This window comes from Xiphophorus maculatus, chromosome 6, assembly GCF_002775205.1.
Source record: "Xiphophorus maculatus strain JP 163 A chromosome 6, X_maculatus-5.0-male, whole genome shotgun sequence".
Taxonomy (NCBI): Eukaryota; Metazoa; Chordata; class Actinopteri; order Cyprinodontiformes; family Poeciliidae; genus Xiphophorus; species Xiphophorus maculatus.
In genome coordinates, this window is record NC_036448.1 from 16,092,727 (window position 1) to 16,109,054 (window position 16,328).

Sequence of the window (16,328 nt, forward strand, 5' to 3'; positions counted from 1 at the left end):
AGTGTCACACCCCGCCCCTTCTGTTCACGCCCTTGCGTTGATTTTCGCAAACTCGTTGTCTCAGAATGTTGCAATAATCCCACTGACACTCAGCAGAAACTACACCCAGACAACTGTAAACACATTCCGTTGCGAGTGGAATGTGCCTGCACACATAATTAGTGCATGAAACAAACAAAAAAAAATTAACAAGCTTGCAGTGGAAAATTACCAAAAGTCAAACAACAGAATCCCAAAGTCTGCACGTATTTAAAAAAAAATTGTTTTATACATAGAACACTGTGTGAAATGTCAGCCAAAAATAGAATAAAATACCTCAGAAACTATAGGTACAAAACTGACAATAAAAATACATTTTTCTCTGTGAACACAAGATTAATAAAAGCTAAACAATCAAGTCATTATAAACAGATATTGAGCTTGAAATTATCTTCATATACATCTCAATTTGAACATAACCAAGGCTTTAGGAGGAAATTACCACAAAGGAAAGCGTCACATGGCTTGTCTGAAACTGACAACTGCTTTGTTTACAGTGCAAAAGACTTCTACCAAAAAAGAAAAAAAAATCCAAAATGTCATAATGAAACACTAACATGATAAACATTCAGCACCATACCAAGCATTCATAACCCAGGCATCTAAATCTTGTACAATGAAAAGTAAACCTAAACCACTTCATTATCTTTTTTCATCTCTTTGTACAGACTTCTCCAAGAGTTTTGAACTTTGGCCCAAGTGTGTTCAAAAAGTCGAGATTTTCTTTGTCGCCTTGCTCACTGCAGCATCCCACGGAGCCATGGACGGACTCGTTCCCCTCGTAGTCATAGGAGTGCATGACATCACTGGCATAGCGTTCGTCCCTCTCTCTTCCCATGTGGGCCAGTTTCTGTAAGATCAAAGTAGCAGGGAGAGAGAGGTAGTGTGTTACTGTGTGTGGACTAAACCTGGATGATAAGAGGTACCATATTACACAAAGTGATAAAACAAGACAGCCCTCAGGATATGACTGGCCGTCTGATATTACAACCAACAAGCTGCAGAAACATTATTTTTTCACAGAAAAAATATTAAAGTTCACCGAGGAGACCAACACAGCTTACAGAACAAAATTATATTACAAATGGGAGTTTCTTTAGGTCTTACAGCAAACGCTAGATTTATTAAATTTTACAAAGTAAAAACTTTCTGTTCAGCTTCAGTTTGTCTTTTGAAAAAAATTAGCTAATTTACACTCCTACATAAATTTAAAAAAAAAAAAAATCAAAAACTGATTTTGCATATTTTTTTTTGTTTTTCCCCCAAGTCTTACCTTTTTCAGATAAAGGTCATGTGTCAGCCAAGTACGATATAGAGCATTGTCCTTAATGTATTGATCAGAATCCATGCCATTTCTTAGATGTTTACTCTCAACATGCTGACCGTACTGATCAAACTGGCTAGAGGACATATTATGAGTATTCACTGTATTAAGACCGAAGGATTGTTGGAATCCATTTTCATGCACACTATGGCCTCCAATTGTGCTTGTGCTTTTGTTTCCCAGCCATCCAGGGCTCATTAGAGTGCCCTTGACTGAACCTTTTACTGCCTGCTCAAATGAAGTGCTGGTAAAAGCCGAGGAATCCTGAAAAGCAAAGCAAAGCAAACCATGAGTTAATAAATCATGCAAAGCTAAACGAATAAATTAAGGTAGCAGTGGGTTTTCTAATCTCCAACATGGTGGCAAAAGGTTTACCACTTCATCGCCGGGGGCCTCTGTGTTCGATGGAAGGAGGATTCCACTACTGAATCCTTCATCGTCAAGTGGAACCTTCTCTGACTTTGTAGTGCAAGAAGAGAACATCAGTAAACCTGTAATGTTATAGAAAACAGAAGAAATCTTTAGATTGCTGGAAGGTTTAGCACTTGCCAGACACGTCACCTTTAGCTCTTTTAAGCTTAAGCATTTGATTTAGCAAATACTTGAAATGGTTCAAGTTATCTGAAGTGCTACAGAAAAACTGCTGCAATTACACCTGGAACATATCATTGCTATTGTTATTTTATTCTTTTGCACTTTCAAACTCCATCTGTTTTTAAAAAGGCAGGTTCATGCCACTGGAAGGCTCAGACACAATATGAATGTTTACAAATGAGAAAATAACTAGAGAGGCTATGGTTGGTTAGTAATGCTAAATATGCTAACAGTGCTGCTAGTATAAGTTATTAAAATGTCCCCATGCTTTGTTTTTAACCTTGTTTCATCATGTAAATCTTTCCTATATTAAGCTGTTGATGAGAACTTTAAGTTTCTCAAAAACCCACAATTTGTAGGCTCTGCTCATAATTTATAAATTACCACAACATGCTAAATTAAATAGCTACAGTGTGATTTTGTTGTACACGAGGGCTGCTTCTCTAACCATTTTCAAATATTTACAGCATTGACAATAGCAGCATTTTTGAAACTACTGGTACATTCTGAAGTCCATTTTGCCACTCCTTGTCCCGACAAGGAGTGGCAAAATGGAGTTAGCAGCTCAGCATGCTGATATCAGCATAAAAGGTTGATTTATCAGAAGGTTTGTTCACTATTATTAATCACATAAATATAAGTATGATTAAAGAAATGTGCTCAAAAGCTATAGACAGTAGTAGCTTTTGCTTTTAGCAAACAGTGGCTGAGTGGTTTATTCACATTCACTTCTATGGTAACAGGTAAAACTATTCTAGATAAGAAAATATCTGATCTGCAAATATTTAAACGTGCTCTTTTCTCAGCCAAACATTCATGGAACCATGCTAAAAGTACATTAGTTAACACTAGGGGTGTTTGACATAAAATAAATAAATAAAATAATACACAGATATATATCTATATATACCTATCTATATATATAGATATTATATATATATATGTCATGACAATAATAATTAGTTTGTGACCTCATGTTAAACTAACATCACTAACAGAAGGCAAAGTAGGTTCAATGTTGTTTTGTAGGTGATTTATCATAGACTACATATCCACCTGTATCTTTCTGTTTTTTAGGAAAGTGTTATTGTAAAGCGAGGGAAATACTCAATAATACAAGTTGAAATTTGTGAAATATTATCAGAGAAGGTTAGTTCATGTGCTTTTCAGATCTTGTAAATCTTTGACATTTATCCTAACGGACTCATGGCTAATCAGGCAGACTGAGAGATAGAATGCTGCAAAACGTATTGTGAATATACCACATATTTCTCTATGTGATGGATGGTCACAGAGTGTAGGAAGCACAGACGAGAAAGAAAAGAAGGAAACAAATATGCATATATCGCAACTTATATTGTTGCAATATTTACCAATATTATTACTATTGCAAGATTTTCAAATATTATGCACCTCAAGAGAGCCAGTAACTAAAACTTTTATAGGTGCCTCAACGAGAGAGTAAGAGAAGATACTTTTCCCCCATTTTTTACTTTTATGTGATCTCTTCAACAGCACAGTTTACTGAACACTTTCAAATTAATATGCTTAACATAGCTATATCAAGTTAAACCACTAGCTGCTAACCTCTCACAGATCTGTGCTTCGCAATATCAGGTAATTGATCTCTTACAGATATTAACTTTACAGAATCCCACACTAAATTTTAATGAACCATTCAACTACATCTTTCTTTGGATTTTTTATTATCACCACAGAGGAAGTCCGCACTGATCTACTAGTAACATAATAGTAAAGCACTCACAGAGCAGCAGGAGGAGGAACAGGGGCAGCAACAAGGTCAGGATACCCAGTGGCCCCAATTCGATAGAGCGACCTTTTTTTATGCATGCTCCGTTCATGCATTGGCAGATCCTTACTGTCGTAGTCTGAGTATCACCAATTCCCTGCAGATCTTTTACGATGAAGGAGACCTTGTAAAACCCTAGAGGAAGTTCTTTCCTTTGCATCAGCTGAGCCGCCGTTCCTTGAGAGGAAACAAAATTAAAAACAGACATTTTTTAGAAGCTTTTATATTGCCATAAATGTAAAAACAACCCCTCATGCCCCCTCATGGGTTATAAATTTAACCCATGTGAAGCAATGTAAGAGCCATCTCTAGCTTCAATGTCTAACTTGGGAGTAGTAATAGCTTTTGAATGTTTATTTAGAGCCAAAATGTCACATGCTTTCTGCCTTTTTATCTGTTTCTGGTGTATTTCAGAAACTACATCCCACATATTTTGAGTCATTCGTTTGGATAAAGACATTTCATACATGTCTCTTGTTAATGAAAAGCTCTTAAACATAGGGAGTAAAAAAAAAATTGTTTCGATATGGACAAATCTTTAAAGTGTAACAAAGTGCAACTTCTATGCATACAATAAATACTCAGGAACAACTTGCTTAAAAACCCTGCAAAATTCTGCCCTAACTAATTAGCAGACTTCCTTAAAATTAGTTTTTAACCTGATGAAACTTTGTCTACTACCGCATGAATATTTATGAATCCTTAGCGAATGTCCGTATCAGTGCTATGTTGATGAGCACCCATACAGCCCAAACATCTGCTGTTCTGACTTAAAACACACAACATTGGTACCAACCATTGTATGGAGACACATCCCAATTTCCATCGTGTTTTGCTGGCATGGAATAGCTGAAGGGGCTGGAAAATGGACTGAGGTCATTGTCTTGAGCCACAACCACCAGGGAATTCAGACTGCCATCCGGTTTTTTACACATCGTCAATTTATTTGGGATTGTTGGCTTGTTGTCATTTTCATCCTCTATGACAAGGATAACTGTTCCTGTTCCTGATTTGGAGGCTGAAATTTGAAGGTATTCCATTAGTTATCAGATGGAAAAAAAACATGAACATGTCTGCACAAAACCCATAACGTCATGAGATTTCTTTTTCCCCCTATCTTTGTGATCCCAATGAAACCGATTACAACTTTCCCCATTAAAGAAGTACCAGTCAGATCTGGTAAGATCATCTGAGTCATTCCCCAGGAATATAGAAACTATTCAACAGATGTTTTCAGATAAAACAAAGACAGTACGTTCAGACAAGTAGAAAGGTGTGGCTTTCATCATAAACAGCATTTATCGGATGCGGATCAGTCATCACAACGGAGTTAGAAGGAAGAAGGAAGAACAACCTGTACAACATGAGTATAACAAGCTTTCTTCAAAAACACAAAATCTTTGTGTGTTTTGGCAAACATCCATCATTAATTCTTCCACACACTAATTATAGTGACTTCAGTAGGGATTCTTTTCTAATCTGTTTTAAGGAATAAAATGTTTTTGTTTGTTTTTGTTTTTTGGGGGGTGGAGTTCAAATATATACTTTAAAAATAAAAAGAGGCTTCATATTTTGTAACTTTCAAGTACAGAATTAAAAAAGAATAAATAAACACACAAATTCTGACTTTTTGGCCCTTTCTCTGGTCATAGTTGTTCCAGACTTTCCTATTCAAATCTTCTCTGTTAACCATGATCCAGCCATTATCCTCTGGATATTCTTTGGATAATGGCTGGAGTAGCACACTAGAGTCCAAATAAGTGGCACATAATTAAACGGTTTTTGCAGTGTCTCTGTATACCATCCATGAAAGGACTAACAAACAGAGAAGGCTTTGATTGCTTCCTTAGTTAAATACTGGTGTTTTGACATAGTAAAAAAAAAAAACAACAACAACATAGAAACAGATTTTTCCTCACACTGCTTTCTACATGGTGAACAATGCAACAACTTACTGGCATCAACAGCCTTTACAGTGATGTTGTAAATCCCATCCTGGACAAGAGGGGACTCTCTGTCAATGGTGTTCGTAACTGTCAGCTCTCCAGTATTGCTGTTCACTCCAACCCATGATCCTGGATCAGACACCTTGTAATACCTGGAAAATAATACAGAGCATGCGTCACTGGTCCACATATTTAAGAAAGGTCTGAATTCTGTTGTTCAAGAGACCAACATTTTAAGGAACCCTTATACATTTGCTGTATTCATGTCAATCCGCTTAAACCTTATTTAAAATAATTTATAAAAATGATTACAATATGCCATCACTGCTCTTGGTCTCCGGATCAGTAGCTTTGTACGTCCCAATCACTGTGCCATTTGGTATGTTCTCTTTGACAGTGTAGCGAACAGTAGGAGGAAGGAATTCTGGGCCTTCATCAATGTCGGTGACAGCAACCTCCACAGGGATGGACATCCAGTTGGTACTGGCTCCAACCAACTTTTCTTGATTCTGGGCCGAAATCTCAAGCATTACATTCTTGGTCTTCTCATAATCTAAGGGCTGGAAAATGGAGAGAGGCATAAGAAGAAAATAAAAAGCTAGAAATAAAAATTGATTTCCTGTGAAAAATATGAGTAAACTGTATAAGTACTAAGAAATTCATAAGTTTGACATCAAACTCACCTTTGTAACATAAAGAAGCCCATCATTTGTTTTGGGATCAGTGTCAATCCTGAAGTTTCCATTTTCATTTCCTTTCGTGATGACAAATTTGGAAATCCAGTTGGGTGTGTTTATTAAATCTTTGTCTTTCACGGGAATTCTCAGGAGAAGTTTTTCACCCTCATTCTCTGGAACTGTAGTTTTATACTGCAGAAAGAAAAAAATACATATATTTTATTTGAATTAGACATGAGCTGGCTACTGGCAGTTAGGTAAAGAAAGGTTTTCAAAAATACATGAGGCTACCACAACAACTATTTTCTGTCATGCACACTTCATGGCAGGGGACAATAGTAAGGCGTGGATACTTTGTCCTTGTATACAAAACAAAAGTATTGCTTTGTATGCAAATACGGCAAATGTGGCTGTTCAGCAGGGGTTCATCCATTATATTTGATTATAATTTTATATATTAGAGCATCAAACATTATAATTGCAATTTGTTTATATTTTAGTAGTAGTATGAGTAATCCTTGTTCTGTTTCAAATACAATCCAGCAGCACATTTTTGTCTTAAAGTTGTTGTTTTTTTTGTGTAACATTAAATTGTGATGTTTTCACTCAACATTATCATGTTTTGAAAATAATTATTCATCCAATTATTTATCTATTACTAATATTATGTTTATTTAGGTTCTAAGCACTTACTGAACTTTGGGTGAAAGTTGGTGGGTTGTCGTTGATGTCTTTCAAGGTGATTGTTGCGGTAGCAGTGTTAGAAAGACCCATTGGTGCACCCTTCAAATCTCTGATCTCTATAGTAACCAAATGCGTATCTTTTGTCTTAAAATAAAACATAACAAAAAGGGGAAAAAAAGTCAAGTGGTGAAATAGGAGATGGATTTAAGCTAGCATGTTAAATTTAAAGAAACAAAATCAAACAACTTCAATGCGATGGCAGGGCTCACCTCTCGGTCCAGGTTCTTAGAGATTGTGGTGATAACACCGGTTTCTGCGTTGATGGCAAAAAAATCCAACCCATTAATGAGCTTGTATCTGATCCTCACATGGTCTGTTTCGGGATCATCTTTGTCTGTGGCATTCACTTTCCCCACCACCTCAGCTATGGTGGATAACATGGTTAGTCAGAGGATGTTTACAGAGCGGGTTTCATATGTCATGATCATTGAATGTTTGCGTCTCCTTACCTAAGGTTTGCTCAAGCACAGAAAACTCAAGCTTGCCTTGGAACACTGGCGCATTATCATTTACATCGTCCACTTTTACTACAATGTCCAAAGGCAAATCTCTTGGCTCATGGGATACTTTGTCCAAAGCATTAATCCTTAGCTGTAAACATACACGTATTTCAGCACGATCAAATATTAATATGCCAAAAAGAACTGATAGCTGAACTAATATTTACCATCAAAATAGTAAACAAAAATGCCTTAAACCAAAAAAGGTACACAAAGAAGAATAAAGGTTGAAATTTAAGACACTGTATTTTTACTGTATATCTGTTTGTGGCTTAATAGAGAATGTTTTCTTATATAATATTAGAAATATATAAGACTACTCCAATTTGAGACTTTTAAGTGTCTATGAAACTTCTAAGTGTAATTTTTTTGCAATTCACTCATGTTTAACTGTTACATTATCATTTTTCAGAAATCAGAAAAACAAGCTCATTTGATTTTTTATGTTGCATTGTACAAATGTATTTAATTTGAAATGAACTAATAAAGTAATCATTGAAATAATAATAAAAAATGAATTACTAGTTTTAGTAAAAGAAATTAATTTCAGAGATAGAATATAAAATTAAGTAAATAAGGCAGGTTGAGATCAAATGAAAAAGGTGAGAGGTGGACTATCTACAAAACCTACTGTATACTGTGCAATCATTTCTCGGTCCAATGTTCTGTGCACTTTCAGAGCCCCACTAGCACTGTCAAGGCTAAAAATGCCAGATGGGTCCAGGTTCACACCAGGTCCTTCAATGGTGTAGTACACATTGTGATTGGCTTCTGAATCTGAAACAATCTATAATAGAGAAAAGAAATTAAATATCTTGAAATAACATCAACTTTACAAGCAATTGATTGTGAAAATAACACTGCATACAAGAACTGCACAATATTAGAAAAATATGAGATTGTTAAATTTTATAATGATTGACCCACATTTTCATGTTCCATCTTTCTGTATCGCTTATCCTCAGAAAAATATTAGAATTATAGAATTTTCAGTGATAATATGGTTTTACTGATTTTTGCAGTTGATTCGATGGCAATGTCAATAAATTCTGAACCTATGTTTCAAAATCTGACCGAATTTAATCATTGTGTACTGTTTAGCAACAAAGCTACATTTCTGAATGCAAGCTGAAGCTTGTTTCCTAATAGCTGCATTTTATATTTAAAATATTATTTGTTGTTTGTTGGACTGTTTGCTATTACAAATTCACAGCCAAAAAGCTTGTGATAATTGTCTAAATGTCTTTTTTAACTTTATTGCATTATAAGTCCATATGGAGGACAAAACCATCCAAATTTGTTTCCCAGTGGGATACTTTTGGCCCCTGGAATTATGTTGTGTGGTCATTGAACAGCAGCTACAGTATTATAGTAATTTTTCTAAGGTGTTGTATTGTATTTCTTTTAATCTTTTGTCATCTCCTGTATTTCCCTATACTTATCTTCCTCTGACCCTCCCTGTCAACTTTGTGCCCTAGCCATAGTACAGAATATATATATACATTGAACATACCGTTTCCAAGAATTTCGGGAAAGGCCCTATGTCATTCTCCAGTATGTTGATGGGGGGAGGACTCCAGCGTCTTTTTGTGCGCTTCAAAATTACTTGGCCATTTTCCTGTAATGTAAATAAATTATTATTATTAATGACAATTAATAATATTATTAATAATATTATTAATTGTATATATATATACACTGCTCAAAAAAATAAAGGGAACACTTTAAGTGTTAAACACCTGTTTAAGTGTTCCCTTTATTTTTTTGAGCAGTGGATATATATATATGTACTTTTTTTTTTTTAGTGAAGCATTTGCAACTTTCTTACATTTGTTTCCTGCTTTGTACTGCAGACAAGGTGAACTTCCATCTCACTTTCCGGCCCACTATTGTCCTGAGCCCTCACAGAAAATGTCCGCCCTCTGGTTGCCACAGAGACAGGACTTAGTGCTACTATTACCCCATTGCTTTGTATCGTAAAGCTAGGGTCCTCCACGGTTAAACGAAGTGTCTTGGGGTCACAGCCAACAGCTTCAACTAAAAAATAAATAAATAAATAAATAAATAAATAAATAAATAAATATATAATATGTCGAAAGAGAAGAAAGTCTCTCTCCCTCTCTCTTTTCAAAAAACTAAGCCAGATCAATCCATTATACAAAGCATAATACGTAGTTATTATAGACAGACTGTATAGAGGTACCTTTTGTGATCTGGTATCCAACTGGAATGTTTTGTGGCGAAACGACGTGGAGAGAGTCAGGAATATAACATGACTCCACACAGGAAAGGATCTGAGAAGGAAACCAAGTCGATCTTTTAAGCTTCAGCAGTCGCTTTAAACTGAGTCGGGTTATCCACACTTATTCATGCTTAGCTTTTCAGAAAACAATGTTGACAAGCACTTAAATTAAGTAACGGTATGAATAAAATGCTCTTAAAAGACTCACCAGCAGCGACAAGACAGGGTAAATGAGAACCTTTGTCATTTTAGAGTACAGGCAGTCGGACTTTGTCCCGGAGCGACTCAAGGAAAGTCCACCTGGAGTTGCTCTCTTGCTCAAATAATGACAGCTGTTCTTAGATCTCGCTATTAGTTGATTTGTCACCCGTCCCTTTCTCCGATTTGTTCCAATGTGCGTGGGCGGACCGCTTTGTTCTGCTCCGTTCCAGCCTCTAATGGCACACACTCCAGACAGTCACACCTAGAGGGACACGCCCTGAACGGAACGATATCTCAGAGGAGCACCTTAGGGTGGTGTATTATTGAGTCCAGGGTAGGGCATACCTCCTTTTTGCAACTAACTTATGTCGTGGCATTTTTTTTTTCTTTTTTGCATTTATTTCTTGCCAGCAGGGGGAAACATTGTCCACGTTTTGAATGGACTGAAGCCCCTTTCTGCAACTAAAACTCACTAAAACTCTCAATGTTATAATGAAGTTCAACAGGTGATTTTTGAAGTCAGATATCTACACTAAAGAATTTTGATATTTGATTAAATATATTAACTTTCAAGGGGGGGTATATTAAACGTGTAAATAGCTGTGTTCCTCTCTCACAAACCACAGAAAATCCAAGTTTATTCGACTTTAAAAAACCTCTCCCTGGTATGTACACAGCTTGACCCCTACTGACTCCTCCTCCTCTGCAGGCTCACTCAAACTTTCTGGCAAGAGGGATCAGTGCTGGGCTCTTTATTTAACACCACAGGAATGTGAGGTTGAATGGAATCTGTCATGAGGGAGGATGTTTTCCCACCACAAAACGCTCACTATCGCTGTAAACTATAGATAAAACTAAGGGGCCAGTCGCAATTATATGAAGAGAAAATCCCCAGGGAATCTAGTATATGGGGTAGAGCTTGTTTAGAAATGCATGGGCAGTTGAGGAGGTGGGGGGCTAGAACAGGAAAGGTGAGAAAAATGTCAGGAAGACGGCCTTCTGTGGGTCATGGGTGTGGACATAATGAAAGGAGAAGTAGCTGTGAGTCTGGTGAAAACGCAAAAAACTCTGAGCAAATGATCTTTTCTGTAGTTTGTCACAGGCTAAAATAAAAGTTTTTCACTATTCTTAGTTTTCTTCTTGTTTAGAAAGTGAGCAATATTCTGTTTGTGTGTCTTTCAGTTCTTTTCCTTGTAGCTGAACCACTCATGGAGGGATACAAAACACCAACAAAAGAAAAGTTAAAGCACGTTTCTTTTAAATTGTTTAGGTATCCCAACTTTTGTTGACTTTGAAGAAAGTGAGCAGTGAGTCAGTTGTCTGGGCAAACACAACATGACTAAATGGTTTTAACTAACACACCTGGCCAGGAATTGTTCTTGCTGTTTCGGTGTGTGTCAGCGCTTGCGTCACACTATTTTCACTGACACGTTGGTATGACAGCAGGCAGTGTGACACCAAAAGCTTGAAGGCAGACTGTTCTCAACTCCCTCTATTCTGAACAGTAATTAATATGATGTCAGATGTCTCTGACGATGACATCTGACATGTTCCTTTTTCCTGGATATACGCCCAGAGAAGAACACCACCCTATACTCCTTGTTCTGGGTTATTTGCTTTGAGGCTATTGTGATACATGTGAGCTAAGGTTTGCCAGAGAACATTGTGTAGACCAAGTAACAGACAGGTCTGGGTTGAAGGTGTGTCGAAGTTTACTGTTTGATTGGGCTATAAAACAGTATACCGAACTTTGAAAATGAAAAGAGTACTGCTTATTCCTTTATCTGAAAATTAAAGTATTGATCAACTGCAAATGTACAAAGATATGGCTGTCCATTACAAATCTATCCTTTACTGAAGAGTGTCAAGAAAAACCCATCTTGTCAGAATAGACAAAAGCAGAACTTGTTCGGATACATGCTAATATGATAACAGTGAAGGAAACGTTAAGTCTGTGCATAGTCCTGAACATACTACTGTCACTTTGATGGCAGAATTATGATATGGTTGTAACTAATGTGAAGATGGATAGAGTGAAATACAATACTGGCAGAAAATATTTCAGTGGCTGCAAAAGTGAAAGAGGTTTCCTTTTTAGCAGGGTAAAAATTCTGAACACATAAGTGCCACAATGTAATCATTTTGATCAAAGCATATTCATGGTAAAAAAAAAAAGGGCTAGTCACCATTTAGACCCAAATTGAACTGAGAATGTACGGCAATTCAAGAAAAATTATCTCTACAGATGCTCCATTCAATCTGAATCAGTTGGAGCTATTTTGTAAAGAGGGAAAGCCATGAAATTCAGTTTACAAATAGAGACATACTAGAAACCAGATAAACTAAGTTGAATCAACTGTCTTCATTGTCAATGTAAAGTGAAGCCCAATGGAATTTAGAGGCAAGATTTGTATACACACTGTGTAGAATGTGCAGTACAATAAGTGACTAAATACACAAAGGCATTGTGTACATGTCTGCACAGTCATGAACAAAAGCAAACAGTGGAAATGTCGACTTACAGTACATTTATTGTGTTATGATTTAGGACATTCTCTGCAAGCTTTATTTAATTTTTTCCTCTTTTTAATACACATTTTGCTGCTGCAGTTGGATTGAAAGGTGATCTGCAAATACACACACCGCACTTTCCAAATTTCATTTGCAAAAACCTAAAAAAAACAGGGATTTTGTTTTTCTGTCACTTTACAATTATGTGCACTTTGATTTGCTCTTGAACATAAACTTTCAAAAACATATATTAAAGTTTGTGGTCGTAACATGACAAAATACAAAAAATGCCCATTAAGTATGAATACTTCTTGAAGGAACTACGGCATTCAAATCTTCATCGGCTGTTTATGTACTGCTTAAAGAATGTTTTGCAACAATCATAATGACATTCGTTAACTTTTGCAATCAGTTATTGCTCAGTACTTGGAGCACATGCCATGCCAGTACATGCCATACCTAAATTTGTGTTGTGTGTTGTAAAGTTGCTCCACCTTTTTTTTTATGTCAGTTAACTGGAGCTAAGGCCTCTGTAACATCTGCATCTACAATCAATCAATCAATCAAATTTTATTTGTATAGCACATTTCAGCAGCAAGGCATTTCAAAGTGCTTTACATCATATCAAACACAGAAACACAATGCAACATAGAATCAACAATCAAAACACTACATTAAGTCAGGTTCCATCAATAAATTTGTAATTGATTACGCTTCAAATACAATCCTAAACAGGTGGGTTTTTAGTCGAGTTTGCATCCATAGAAGGTTTACCTGTTACACTCCTACTGTGTTATATGGAACAAAACACCTATTGCTATTTTTATTCCCACTCACGCTCACAATCACACAGTTTAAAAATGATGTAGACGGCATTTTAATGGGCTTCTGGCACGAGGCTCCTTACGCCTCTTTCACGGAACTTCGAGCAGGAACTCCGCCGTCCCTCACGGATTTTTGTGCAATTCTATGGTACCTGTACCTCTACAAACCAAAGTGGAGAATAATGTATCCATCTCAACCACAAAATAAAGTGGGCTTTTAAGGTAAACTAGTAACAGTTACTGAGTGTGTCTCCGGAATGAATTTAGCTATGTTCAAAGCTTTTAGGATTGAAAAAAAAAGTGGTTTGGTTCCTTCCTTTAACTTGAATGCCTTGAAACACACCTATTGCATATAATAGACTTGCTCATCTGGATTATGGTAGCAATGTTAAATACCGTCTAATTAACCCATTCTAAAAGACACACCTCATTACTATCTAATACGTTTCTGTTTCACACTTTTTTGTAACTTTGTCACACACTATGGCTCCACCAAAATCACCATTCAACTAGAGATTAACATGATTAAGAAATACAATGAAAAACAAAATTTTCTTAGTGACTAAAATGATTAATGTCTGAGGATTACTCTGAAGCTACATGCTCAATTAAGCAAGATGAAACCGATATTGTATTTCCCATAGCATACCATTTATCATGGGAGAGTGTGTTTTTAAGCATTATGACATGCTTAGTGAGTAGTTTCCTTCTTCCTTTTATAAATTTCAGCTTTTACACTAAAATCAAGAACACTACAGCTGCATAAACTCAAACGTGCATATAGCTTGGTCCAGCACTGCCAAAGTTGATGGCTCAACAATCTGTGAATCTCACATTTAGAATTTCATGAACTCTGGTGACATTTAACACACTAGTGAGAAAATGTTGGTCAAACAAACTCAGTTCTCTTTTCTTTTTTTAGTTTAACCATGATCTGATATTAACTAAAAATTGAAAGGATGTAATTCTACTTTCATTTTCAAAAAATGTAATTTTACACCATATGAGTAATGAGACCAATGTTATTATTATTATTTTTTTAACTTTAAAAAGATTTTCTAAAGAAGTAATGAATCCCTTCAGATTTTAGAGGACAATATTAAAACAATGCTCCATTGTCAGAACAGAAGTAGGTAATTTTCCACAATACAAAAAAGTCGTGTAATGCATGTTATCTACAGAGGATTCCAGGAACGGCCAAAAGCAGCCCAAGGCCCTCTGCTGGCAAGTTTGCGAAATGAATTCGTTACACAGATGCTAAGAAAACCTTCACTATTCGAAAGATATGTTGATAGAGTTACAATATAAAAATAATTCATTTTACCACTTCTCAAATTCTGTATTTACTTTAAAAAAAGGTGTCAGTGGAAAGGATCAAGCATGGACAATTTCTTAAAGTTCCTTTTGGCTTAACCAGATGTCAGTGGTGCAACTGAAGGGTGGGCAAAGGGGGGCAACAGCCACCCCTATAAATGTGCTCCCTTCTTTCGCTAGACATAATTATATGGATATTTTTGTGGAGGCATTTCAGAGAAAAAAATAAATGACATGCTCTGAAGGGGTGCAAATTTTATTTTTCTATTCCTTTTTTATTCTGTCCCTTATATTGCATACACTATACTGTCTGCCCCTCCATTCTCATTTCTGGTCTAGGCCTCCAGGAGCAAATATTTTCGGCAAAAATTGGAAGACTGAAAGTATTCATAAATCATTGGACAATCAGCTTTAGAGATGGTTTTTGGTATCAAGGGTTTTGAAAATGTGAATTTACAGAACAAGAAATGAATAATATAGACTACCACATAACAGTTTGTCACCAAAGAAATATTTTGTTCTTTCAAGAAAACACATTTTATTAGTCAGACGAGTTGCAAGATGAGAAGAAAATATTGGCAAGATCACAAGGTTACTAGGTTAAAAAATTATGATTTGCACTTGAAGTAATAATTATGTCCTTCAAACTTTGCTTTCATGAAATAATCCTCCATTTGCAGCCATAATAGCCTTAGAGACCTTTGGAATTCTAGCTGTCAGTTTGTTGAAATAATTTGAGGTAATTTCACCCAATGCTTCCTGAAACACCTTGCACAAGTTAATGGCTCTAATGTGCTTATCCTACTGCTCAGTTGTGTGGTAGGACCTATCACTTCTCCCACTCTGGTAAGATCCAGTTTTTGCTGTTCTTTGAAGGGAGGAGCACACACTGTTGTATGAGATCTTTAGTATTTCTCTCATGGAATAGCCTTCGTTTCTCAGAACAAGAATAGACTGATGAGTTTCAGTAGAAAGTTCTTCTTTTAACAGCTATTTTTAGGCTAGAATTAAACATACAAATGCAAATAATAGACAATTTACTTAGGTATTTTCACACATGACGGAGATTAATGGTCATAAAAATGACCAAATCTCAGATCAATTCATTTGTACCCAGTGCTAGAATACTTAAATAAAAAATGCTTTACTTTTTTTTTTAAATCTTACAAAATATGACTCTGGAATAAATCTAAATTACTTTAAGTGACTCCTTTCTAATAGATAACACTAACTGGAGTTATATATATATATTGTCCAGGCAGTAATCTATAAGAATCCAGGAAATTATTTTAAATTGACAAAGTGACTGTCAAAAATGCAGCTGGTGGATGCAAATTCATGCCTGGGTAGCACTAATCTATACTCAAAAAAATTAAATATAAAACAATCAAAAGGTATGTAAGGACAAAAGGTCAAAATGACCAGGAACTACTAAAAAAATGAAATACTCATACAAAAACAAAAACACTCATCCATTCATCAGTCCGTCTATGCATTGTCCACACTGCTTATCCTTGCAAAAGCAAAAAAAAAAAAAAAAAAGAGTTGAGTGTTCTAAATTTCAAAGTAGAAATGTCAAAAAACAAAATAAAATGAAATAAA

The 16,328-nt window shown here is 35.9% G+C and overlaps 1 protein-coding gene across 1 annotated transcript; it reads right to left on the reverse strand.

Moving 5' to 3' along the window:
- Positions 1-244: 244 nt before the first annotated feature.
- LOC102224390 (desmocollin-2-like) lies at positions 245-10,361 on the reverse strand. The gene is made up of 16 exons (XM_023335732.1): positions 10,085-10,361; positions 9,838-9,928; positions 9,463-9,671; positions 9,148-9,252; positions 8,266-8,421; positions 7,584-7,725; positions 7,344-7,498; positions 7,084-7,218; positions 6,397-6,582; positions 6,026-6,273; positions 5,723-5,865; positions 4,564-4,785; positions 3,723-3,944; positions 1,739-1,854; positions 1,313-1,627; positions 245-889 (listed from the first exon to the last, which is right to left on the reverse strand). Exons 1-16 carry the CDS (start codon positions 10,121-10,123, stop codon positions 692-694), a joined length of 2,682 nt encoding a protein of 893 aa, XP_023191500.1. The 5' UTR covers positions 10,124-10,361; the 3' UTR covers positions 245-691.
- Positions 10,362-16,328: the final 5,967 nt, after the last annotated feature.

Coding starts and splice junctions, on each gene's coding strand:
- LOC102224390 (XM_023335732.1), bottom strand. CDS start 10,123: ATGACAAAGGTTCTCATTTACCCTGTCTTGTCGCTGCTG. Junction 6,274..6,396: donor GGCTTCTTTATGTTACAAAG/GTGAGTTTGATG, acceptor TCCATTTTCCAG/CCCTTAGATTATGAGAAGAC. Junction 1,628..1,738: donor AGGCCCCCGGCGATGAAGTG/GTAAACCTTTTG, acceptor TTTGCTTTTCAG/GATTCCTCGGCTTTTACCAG.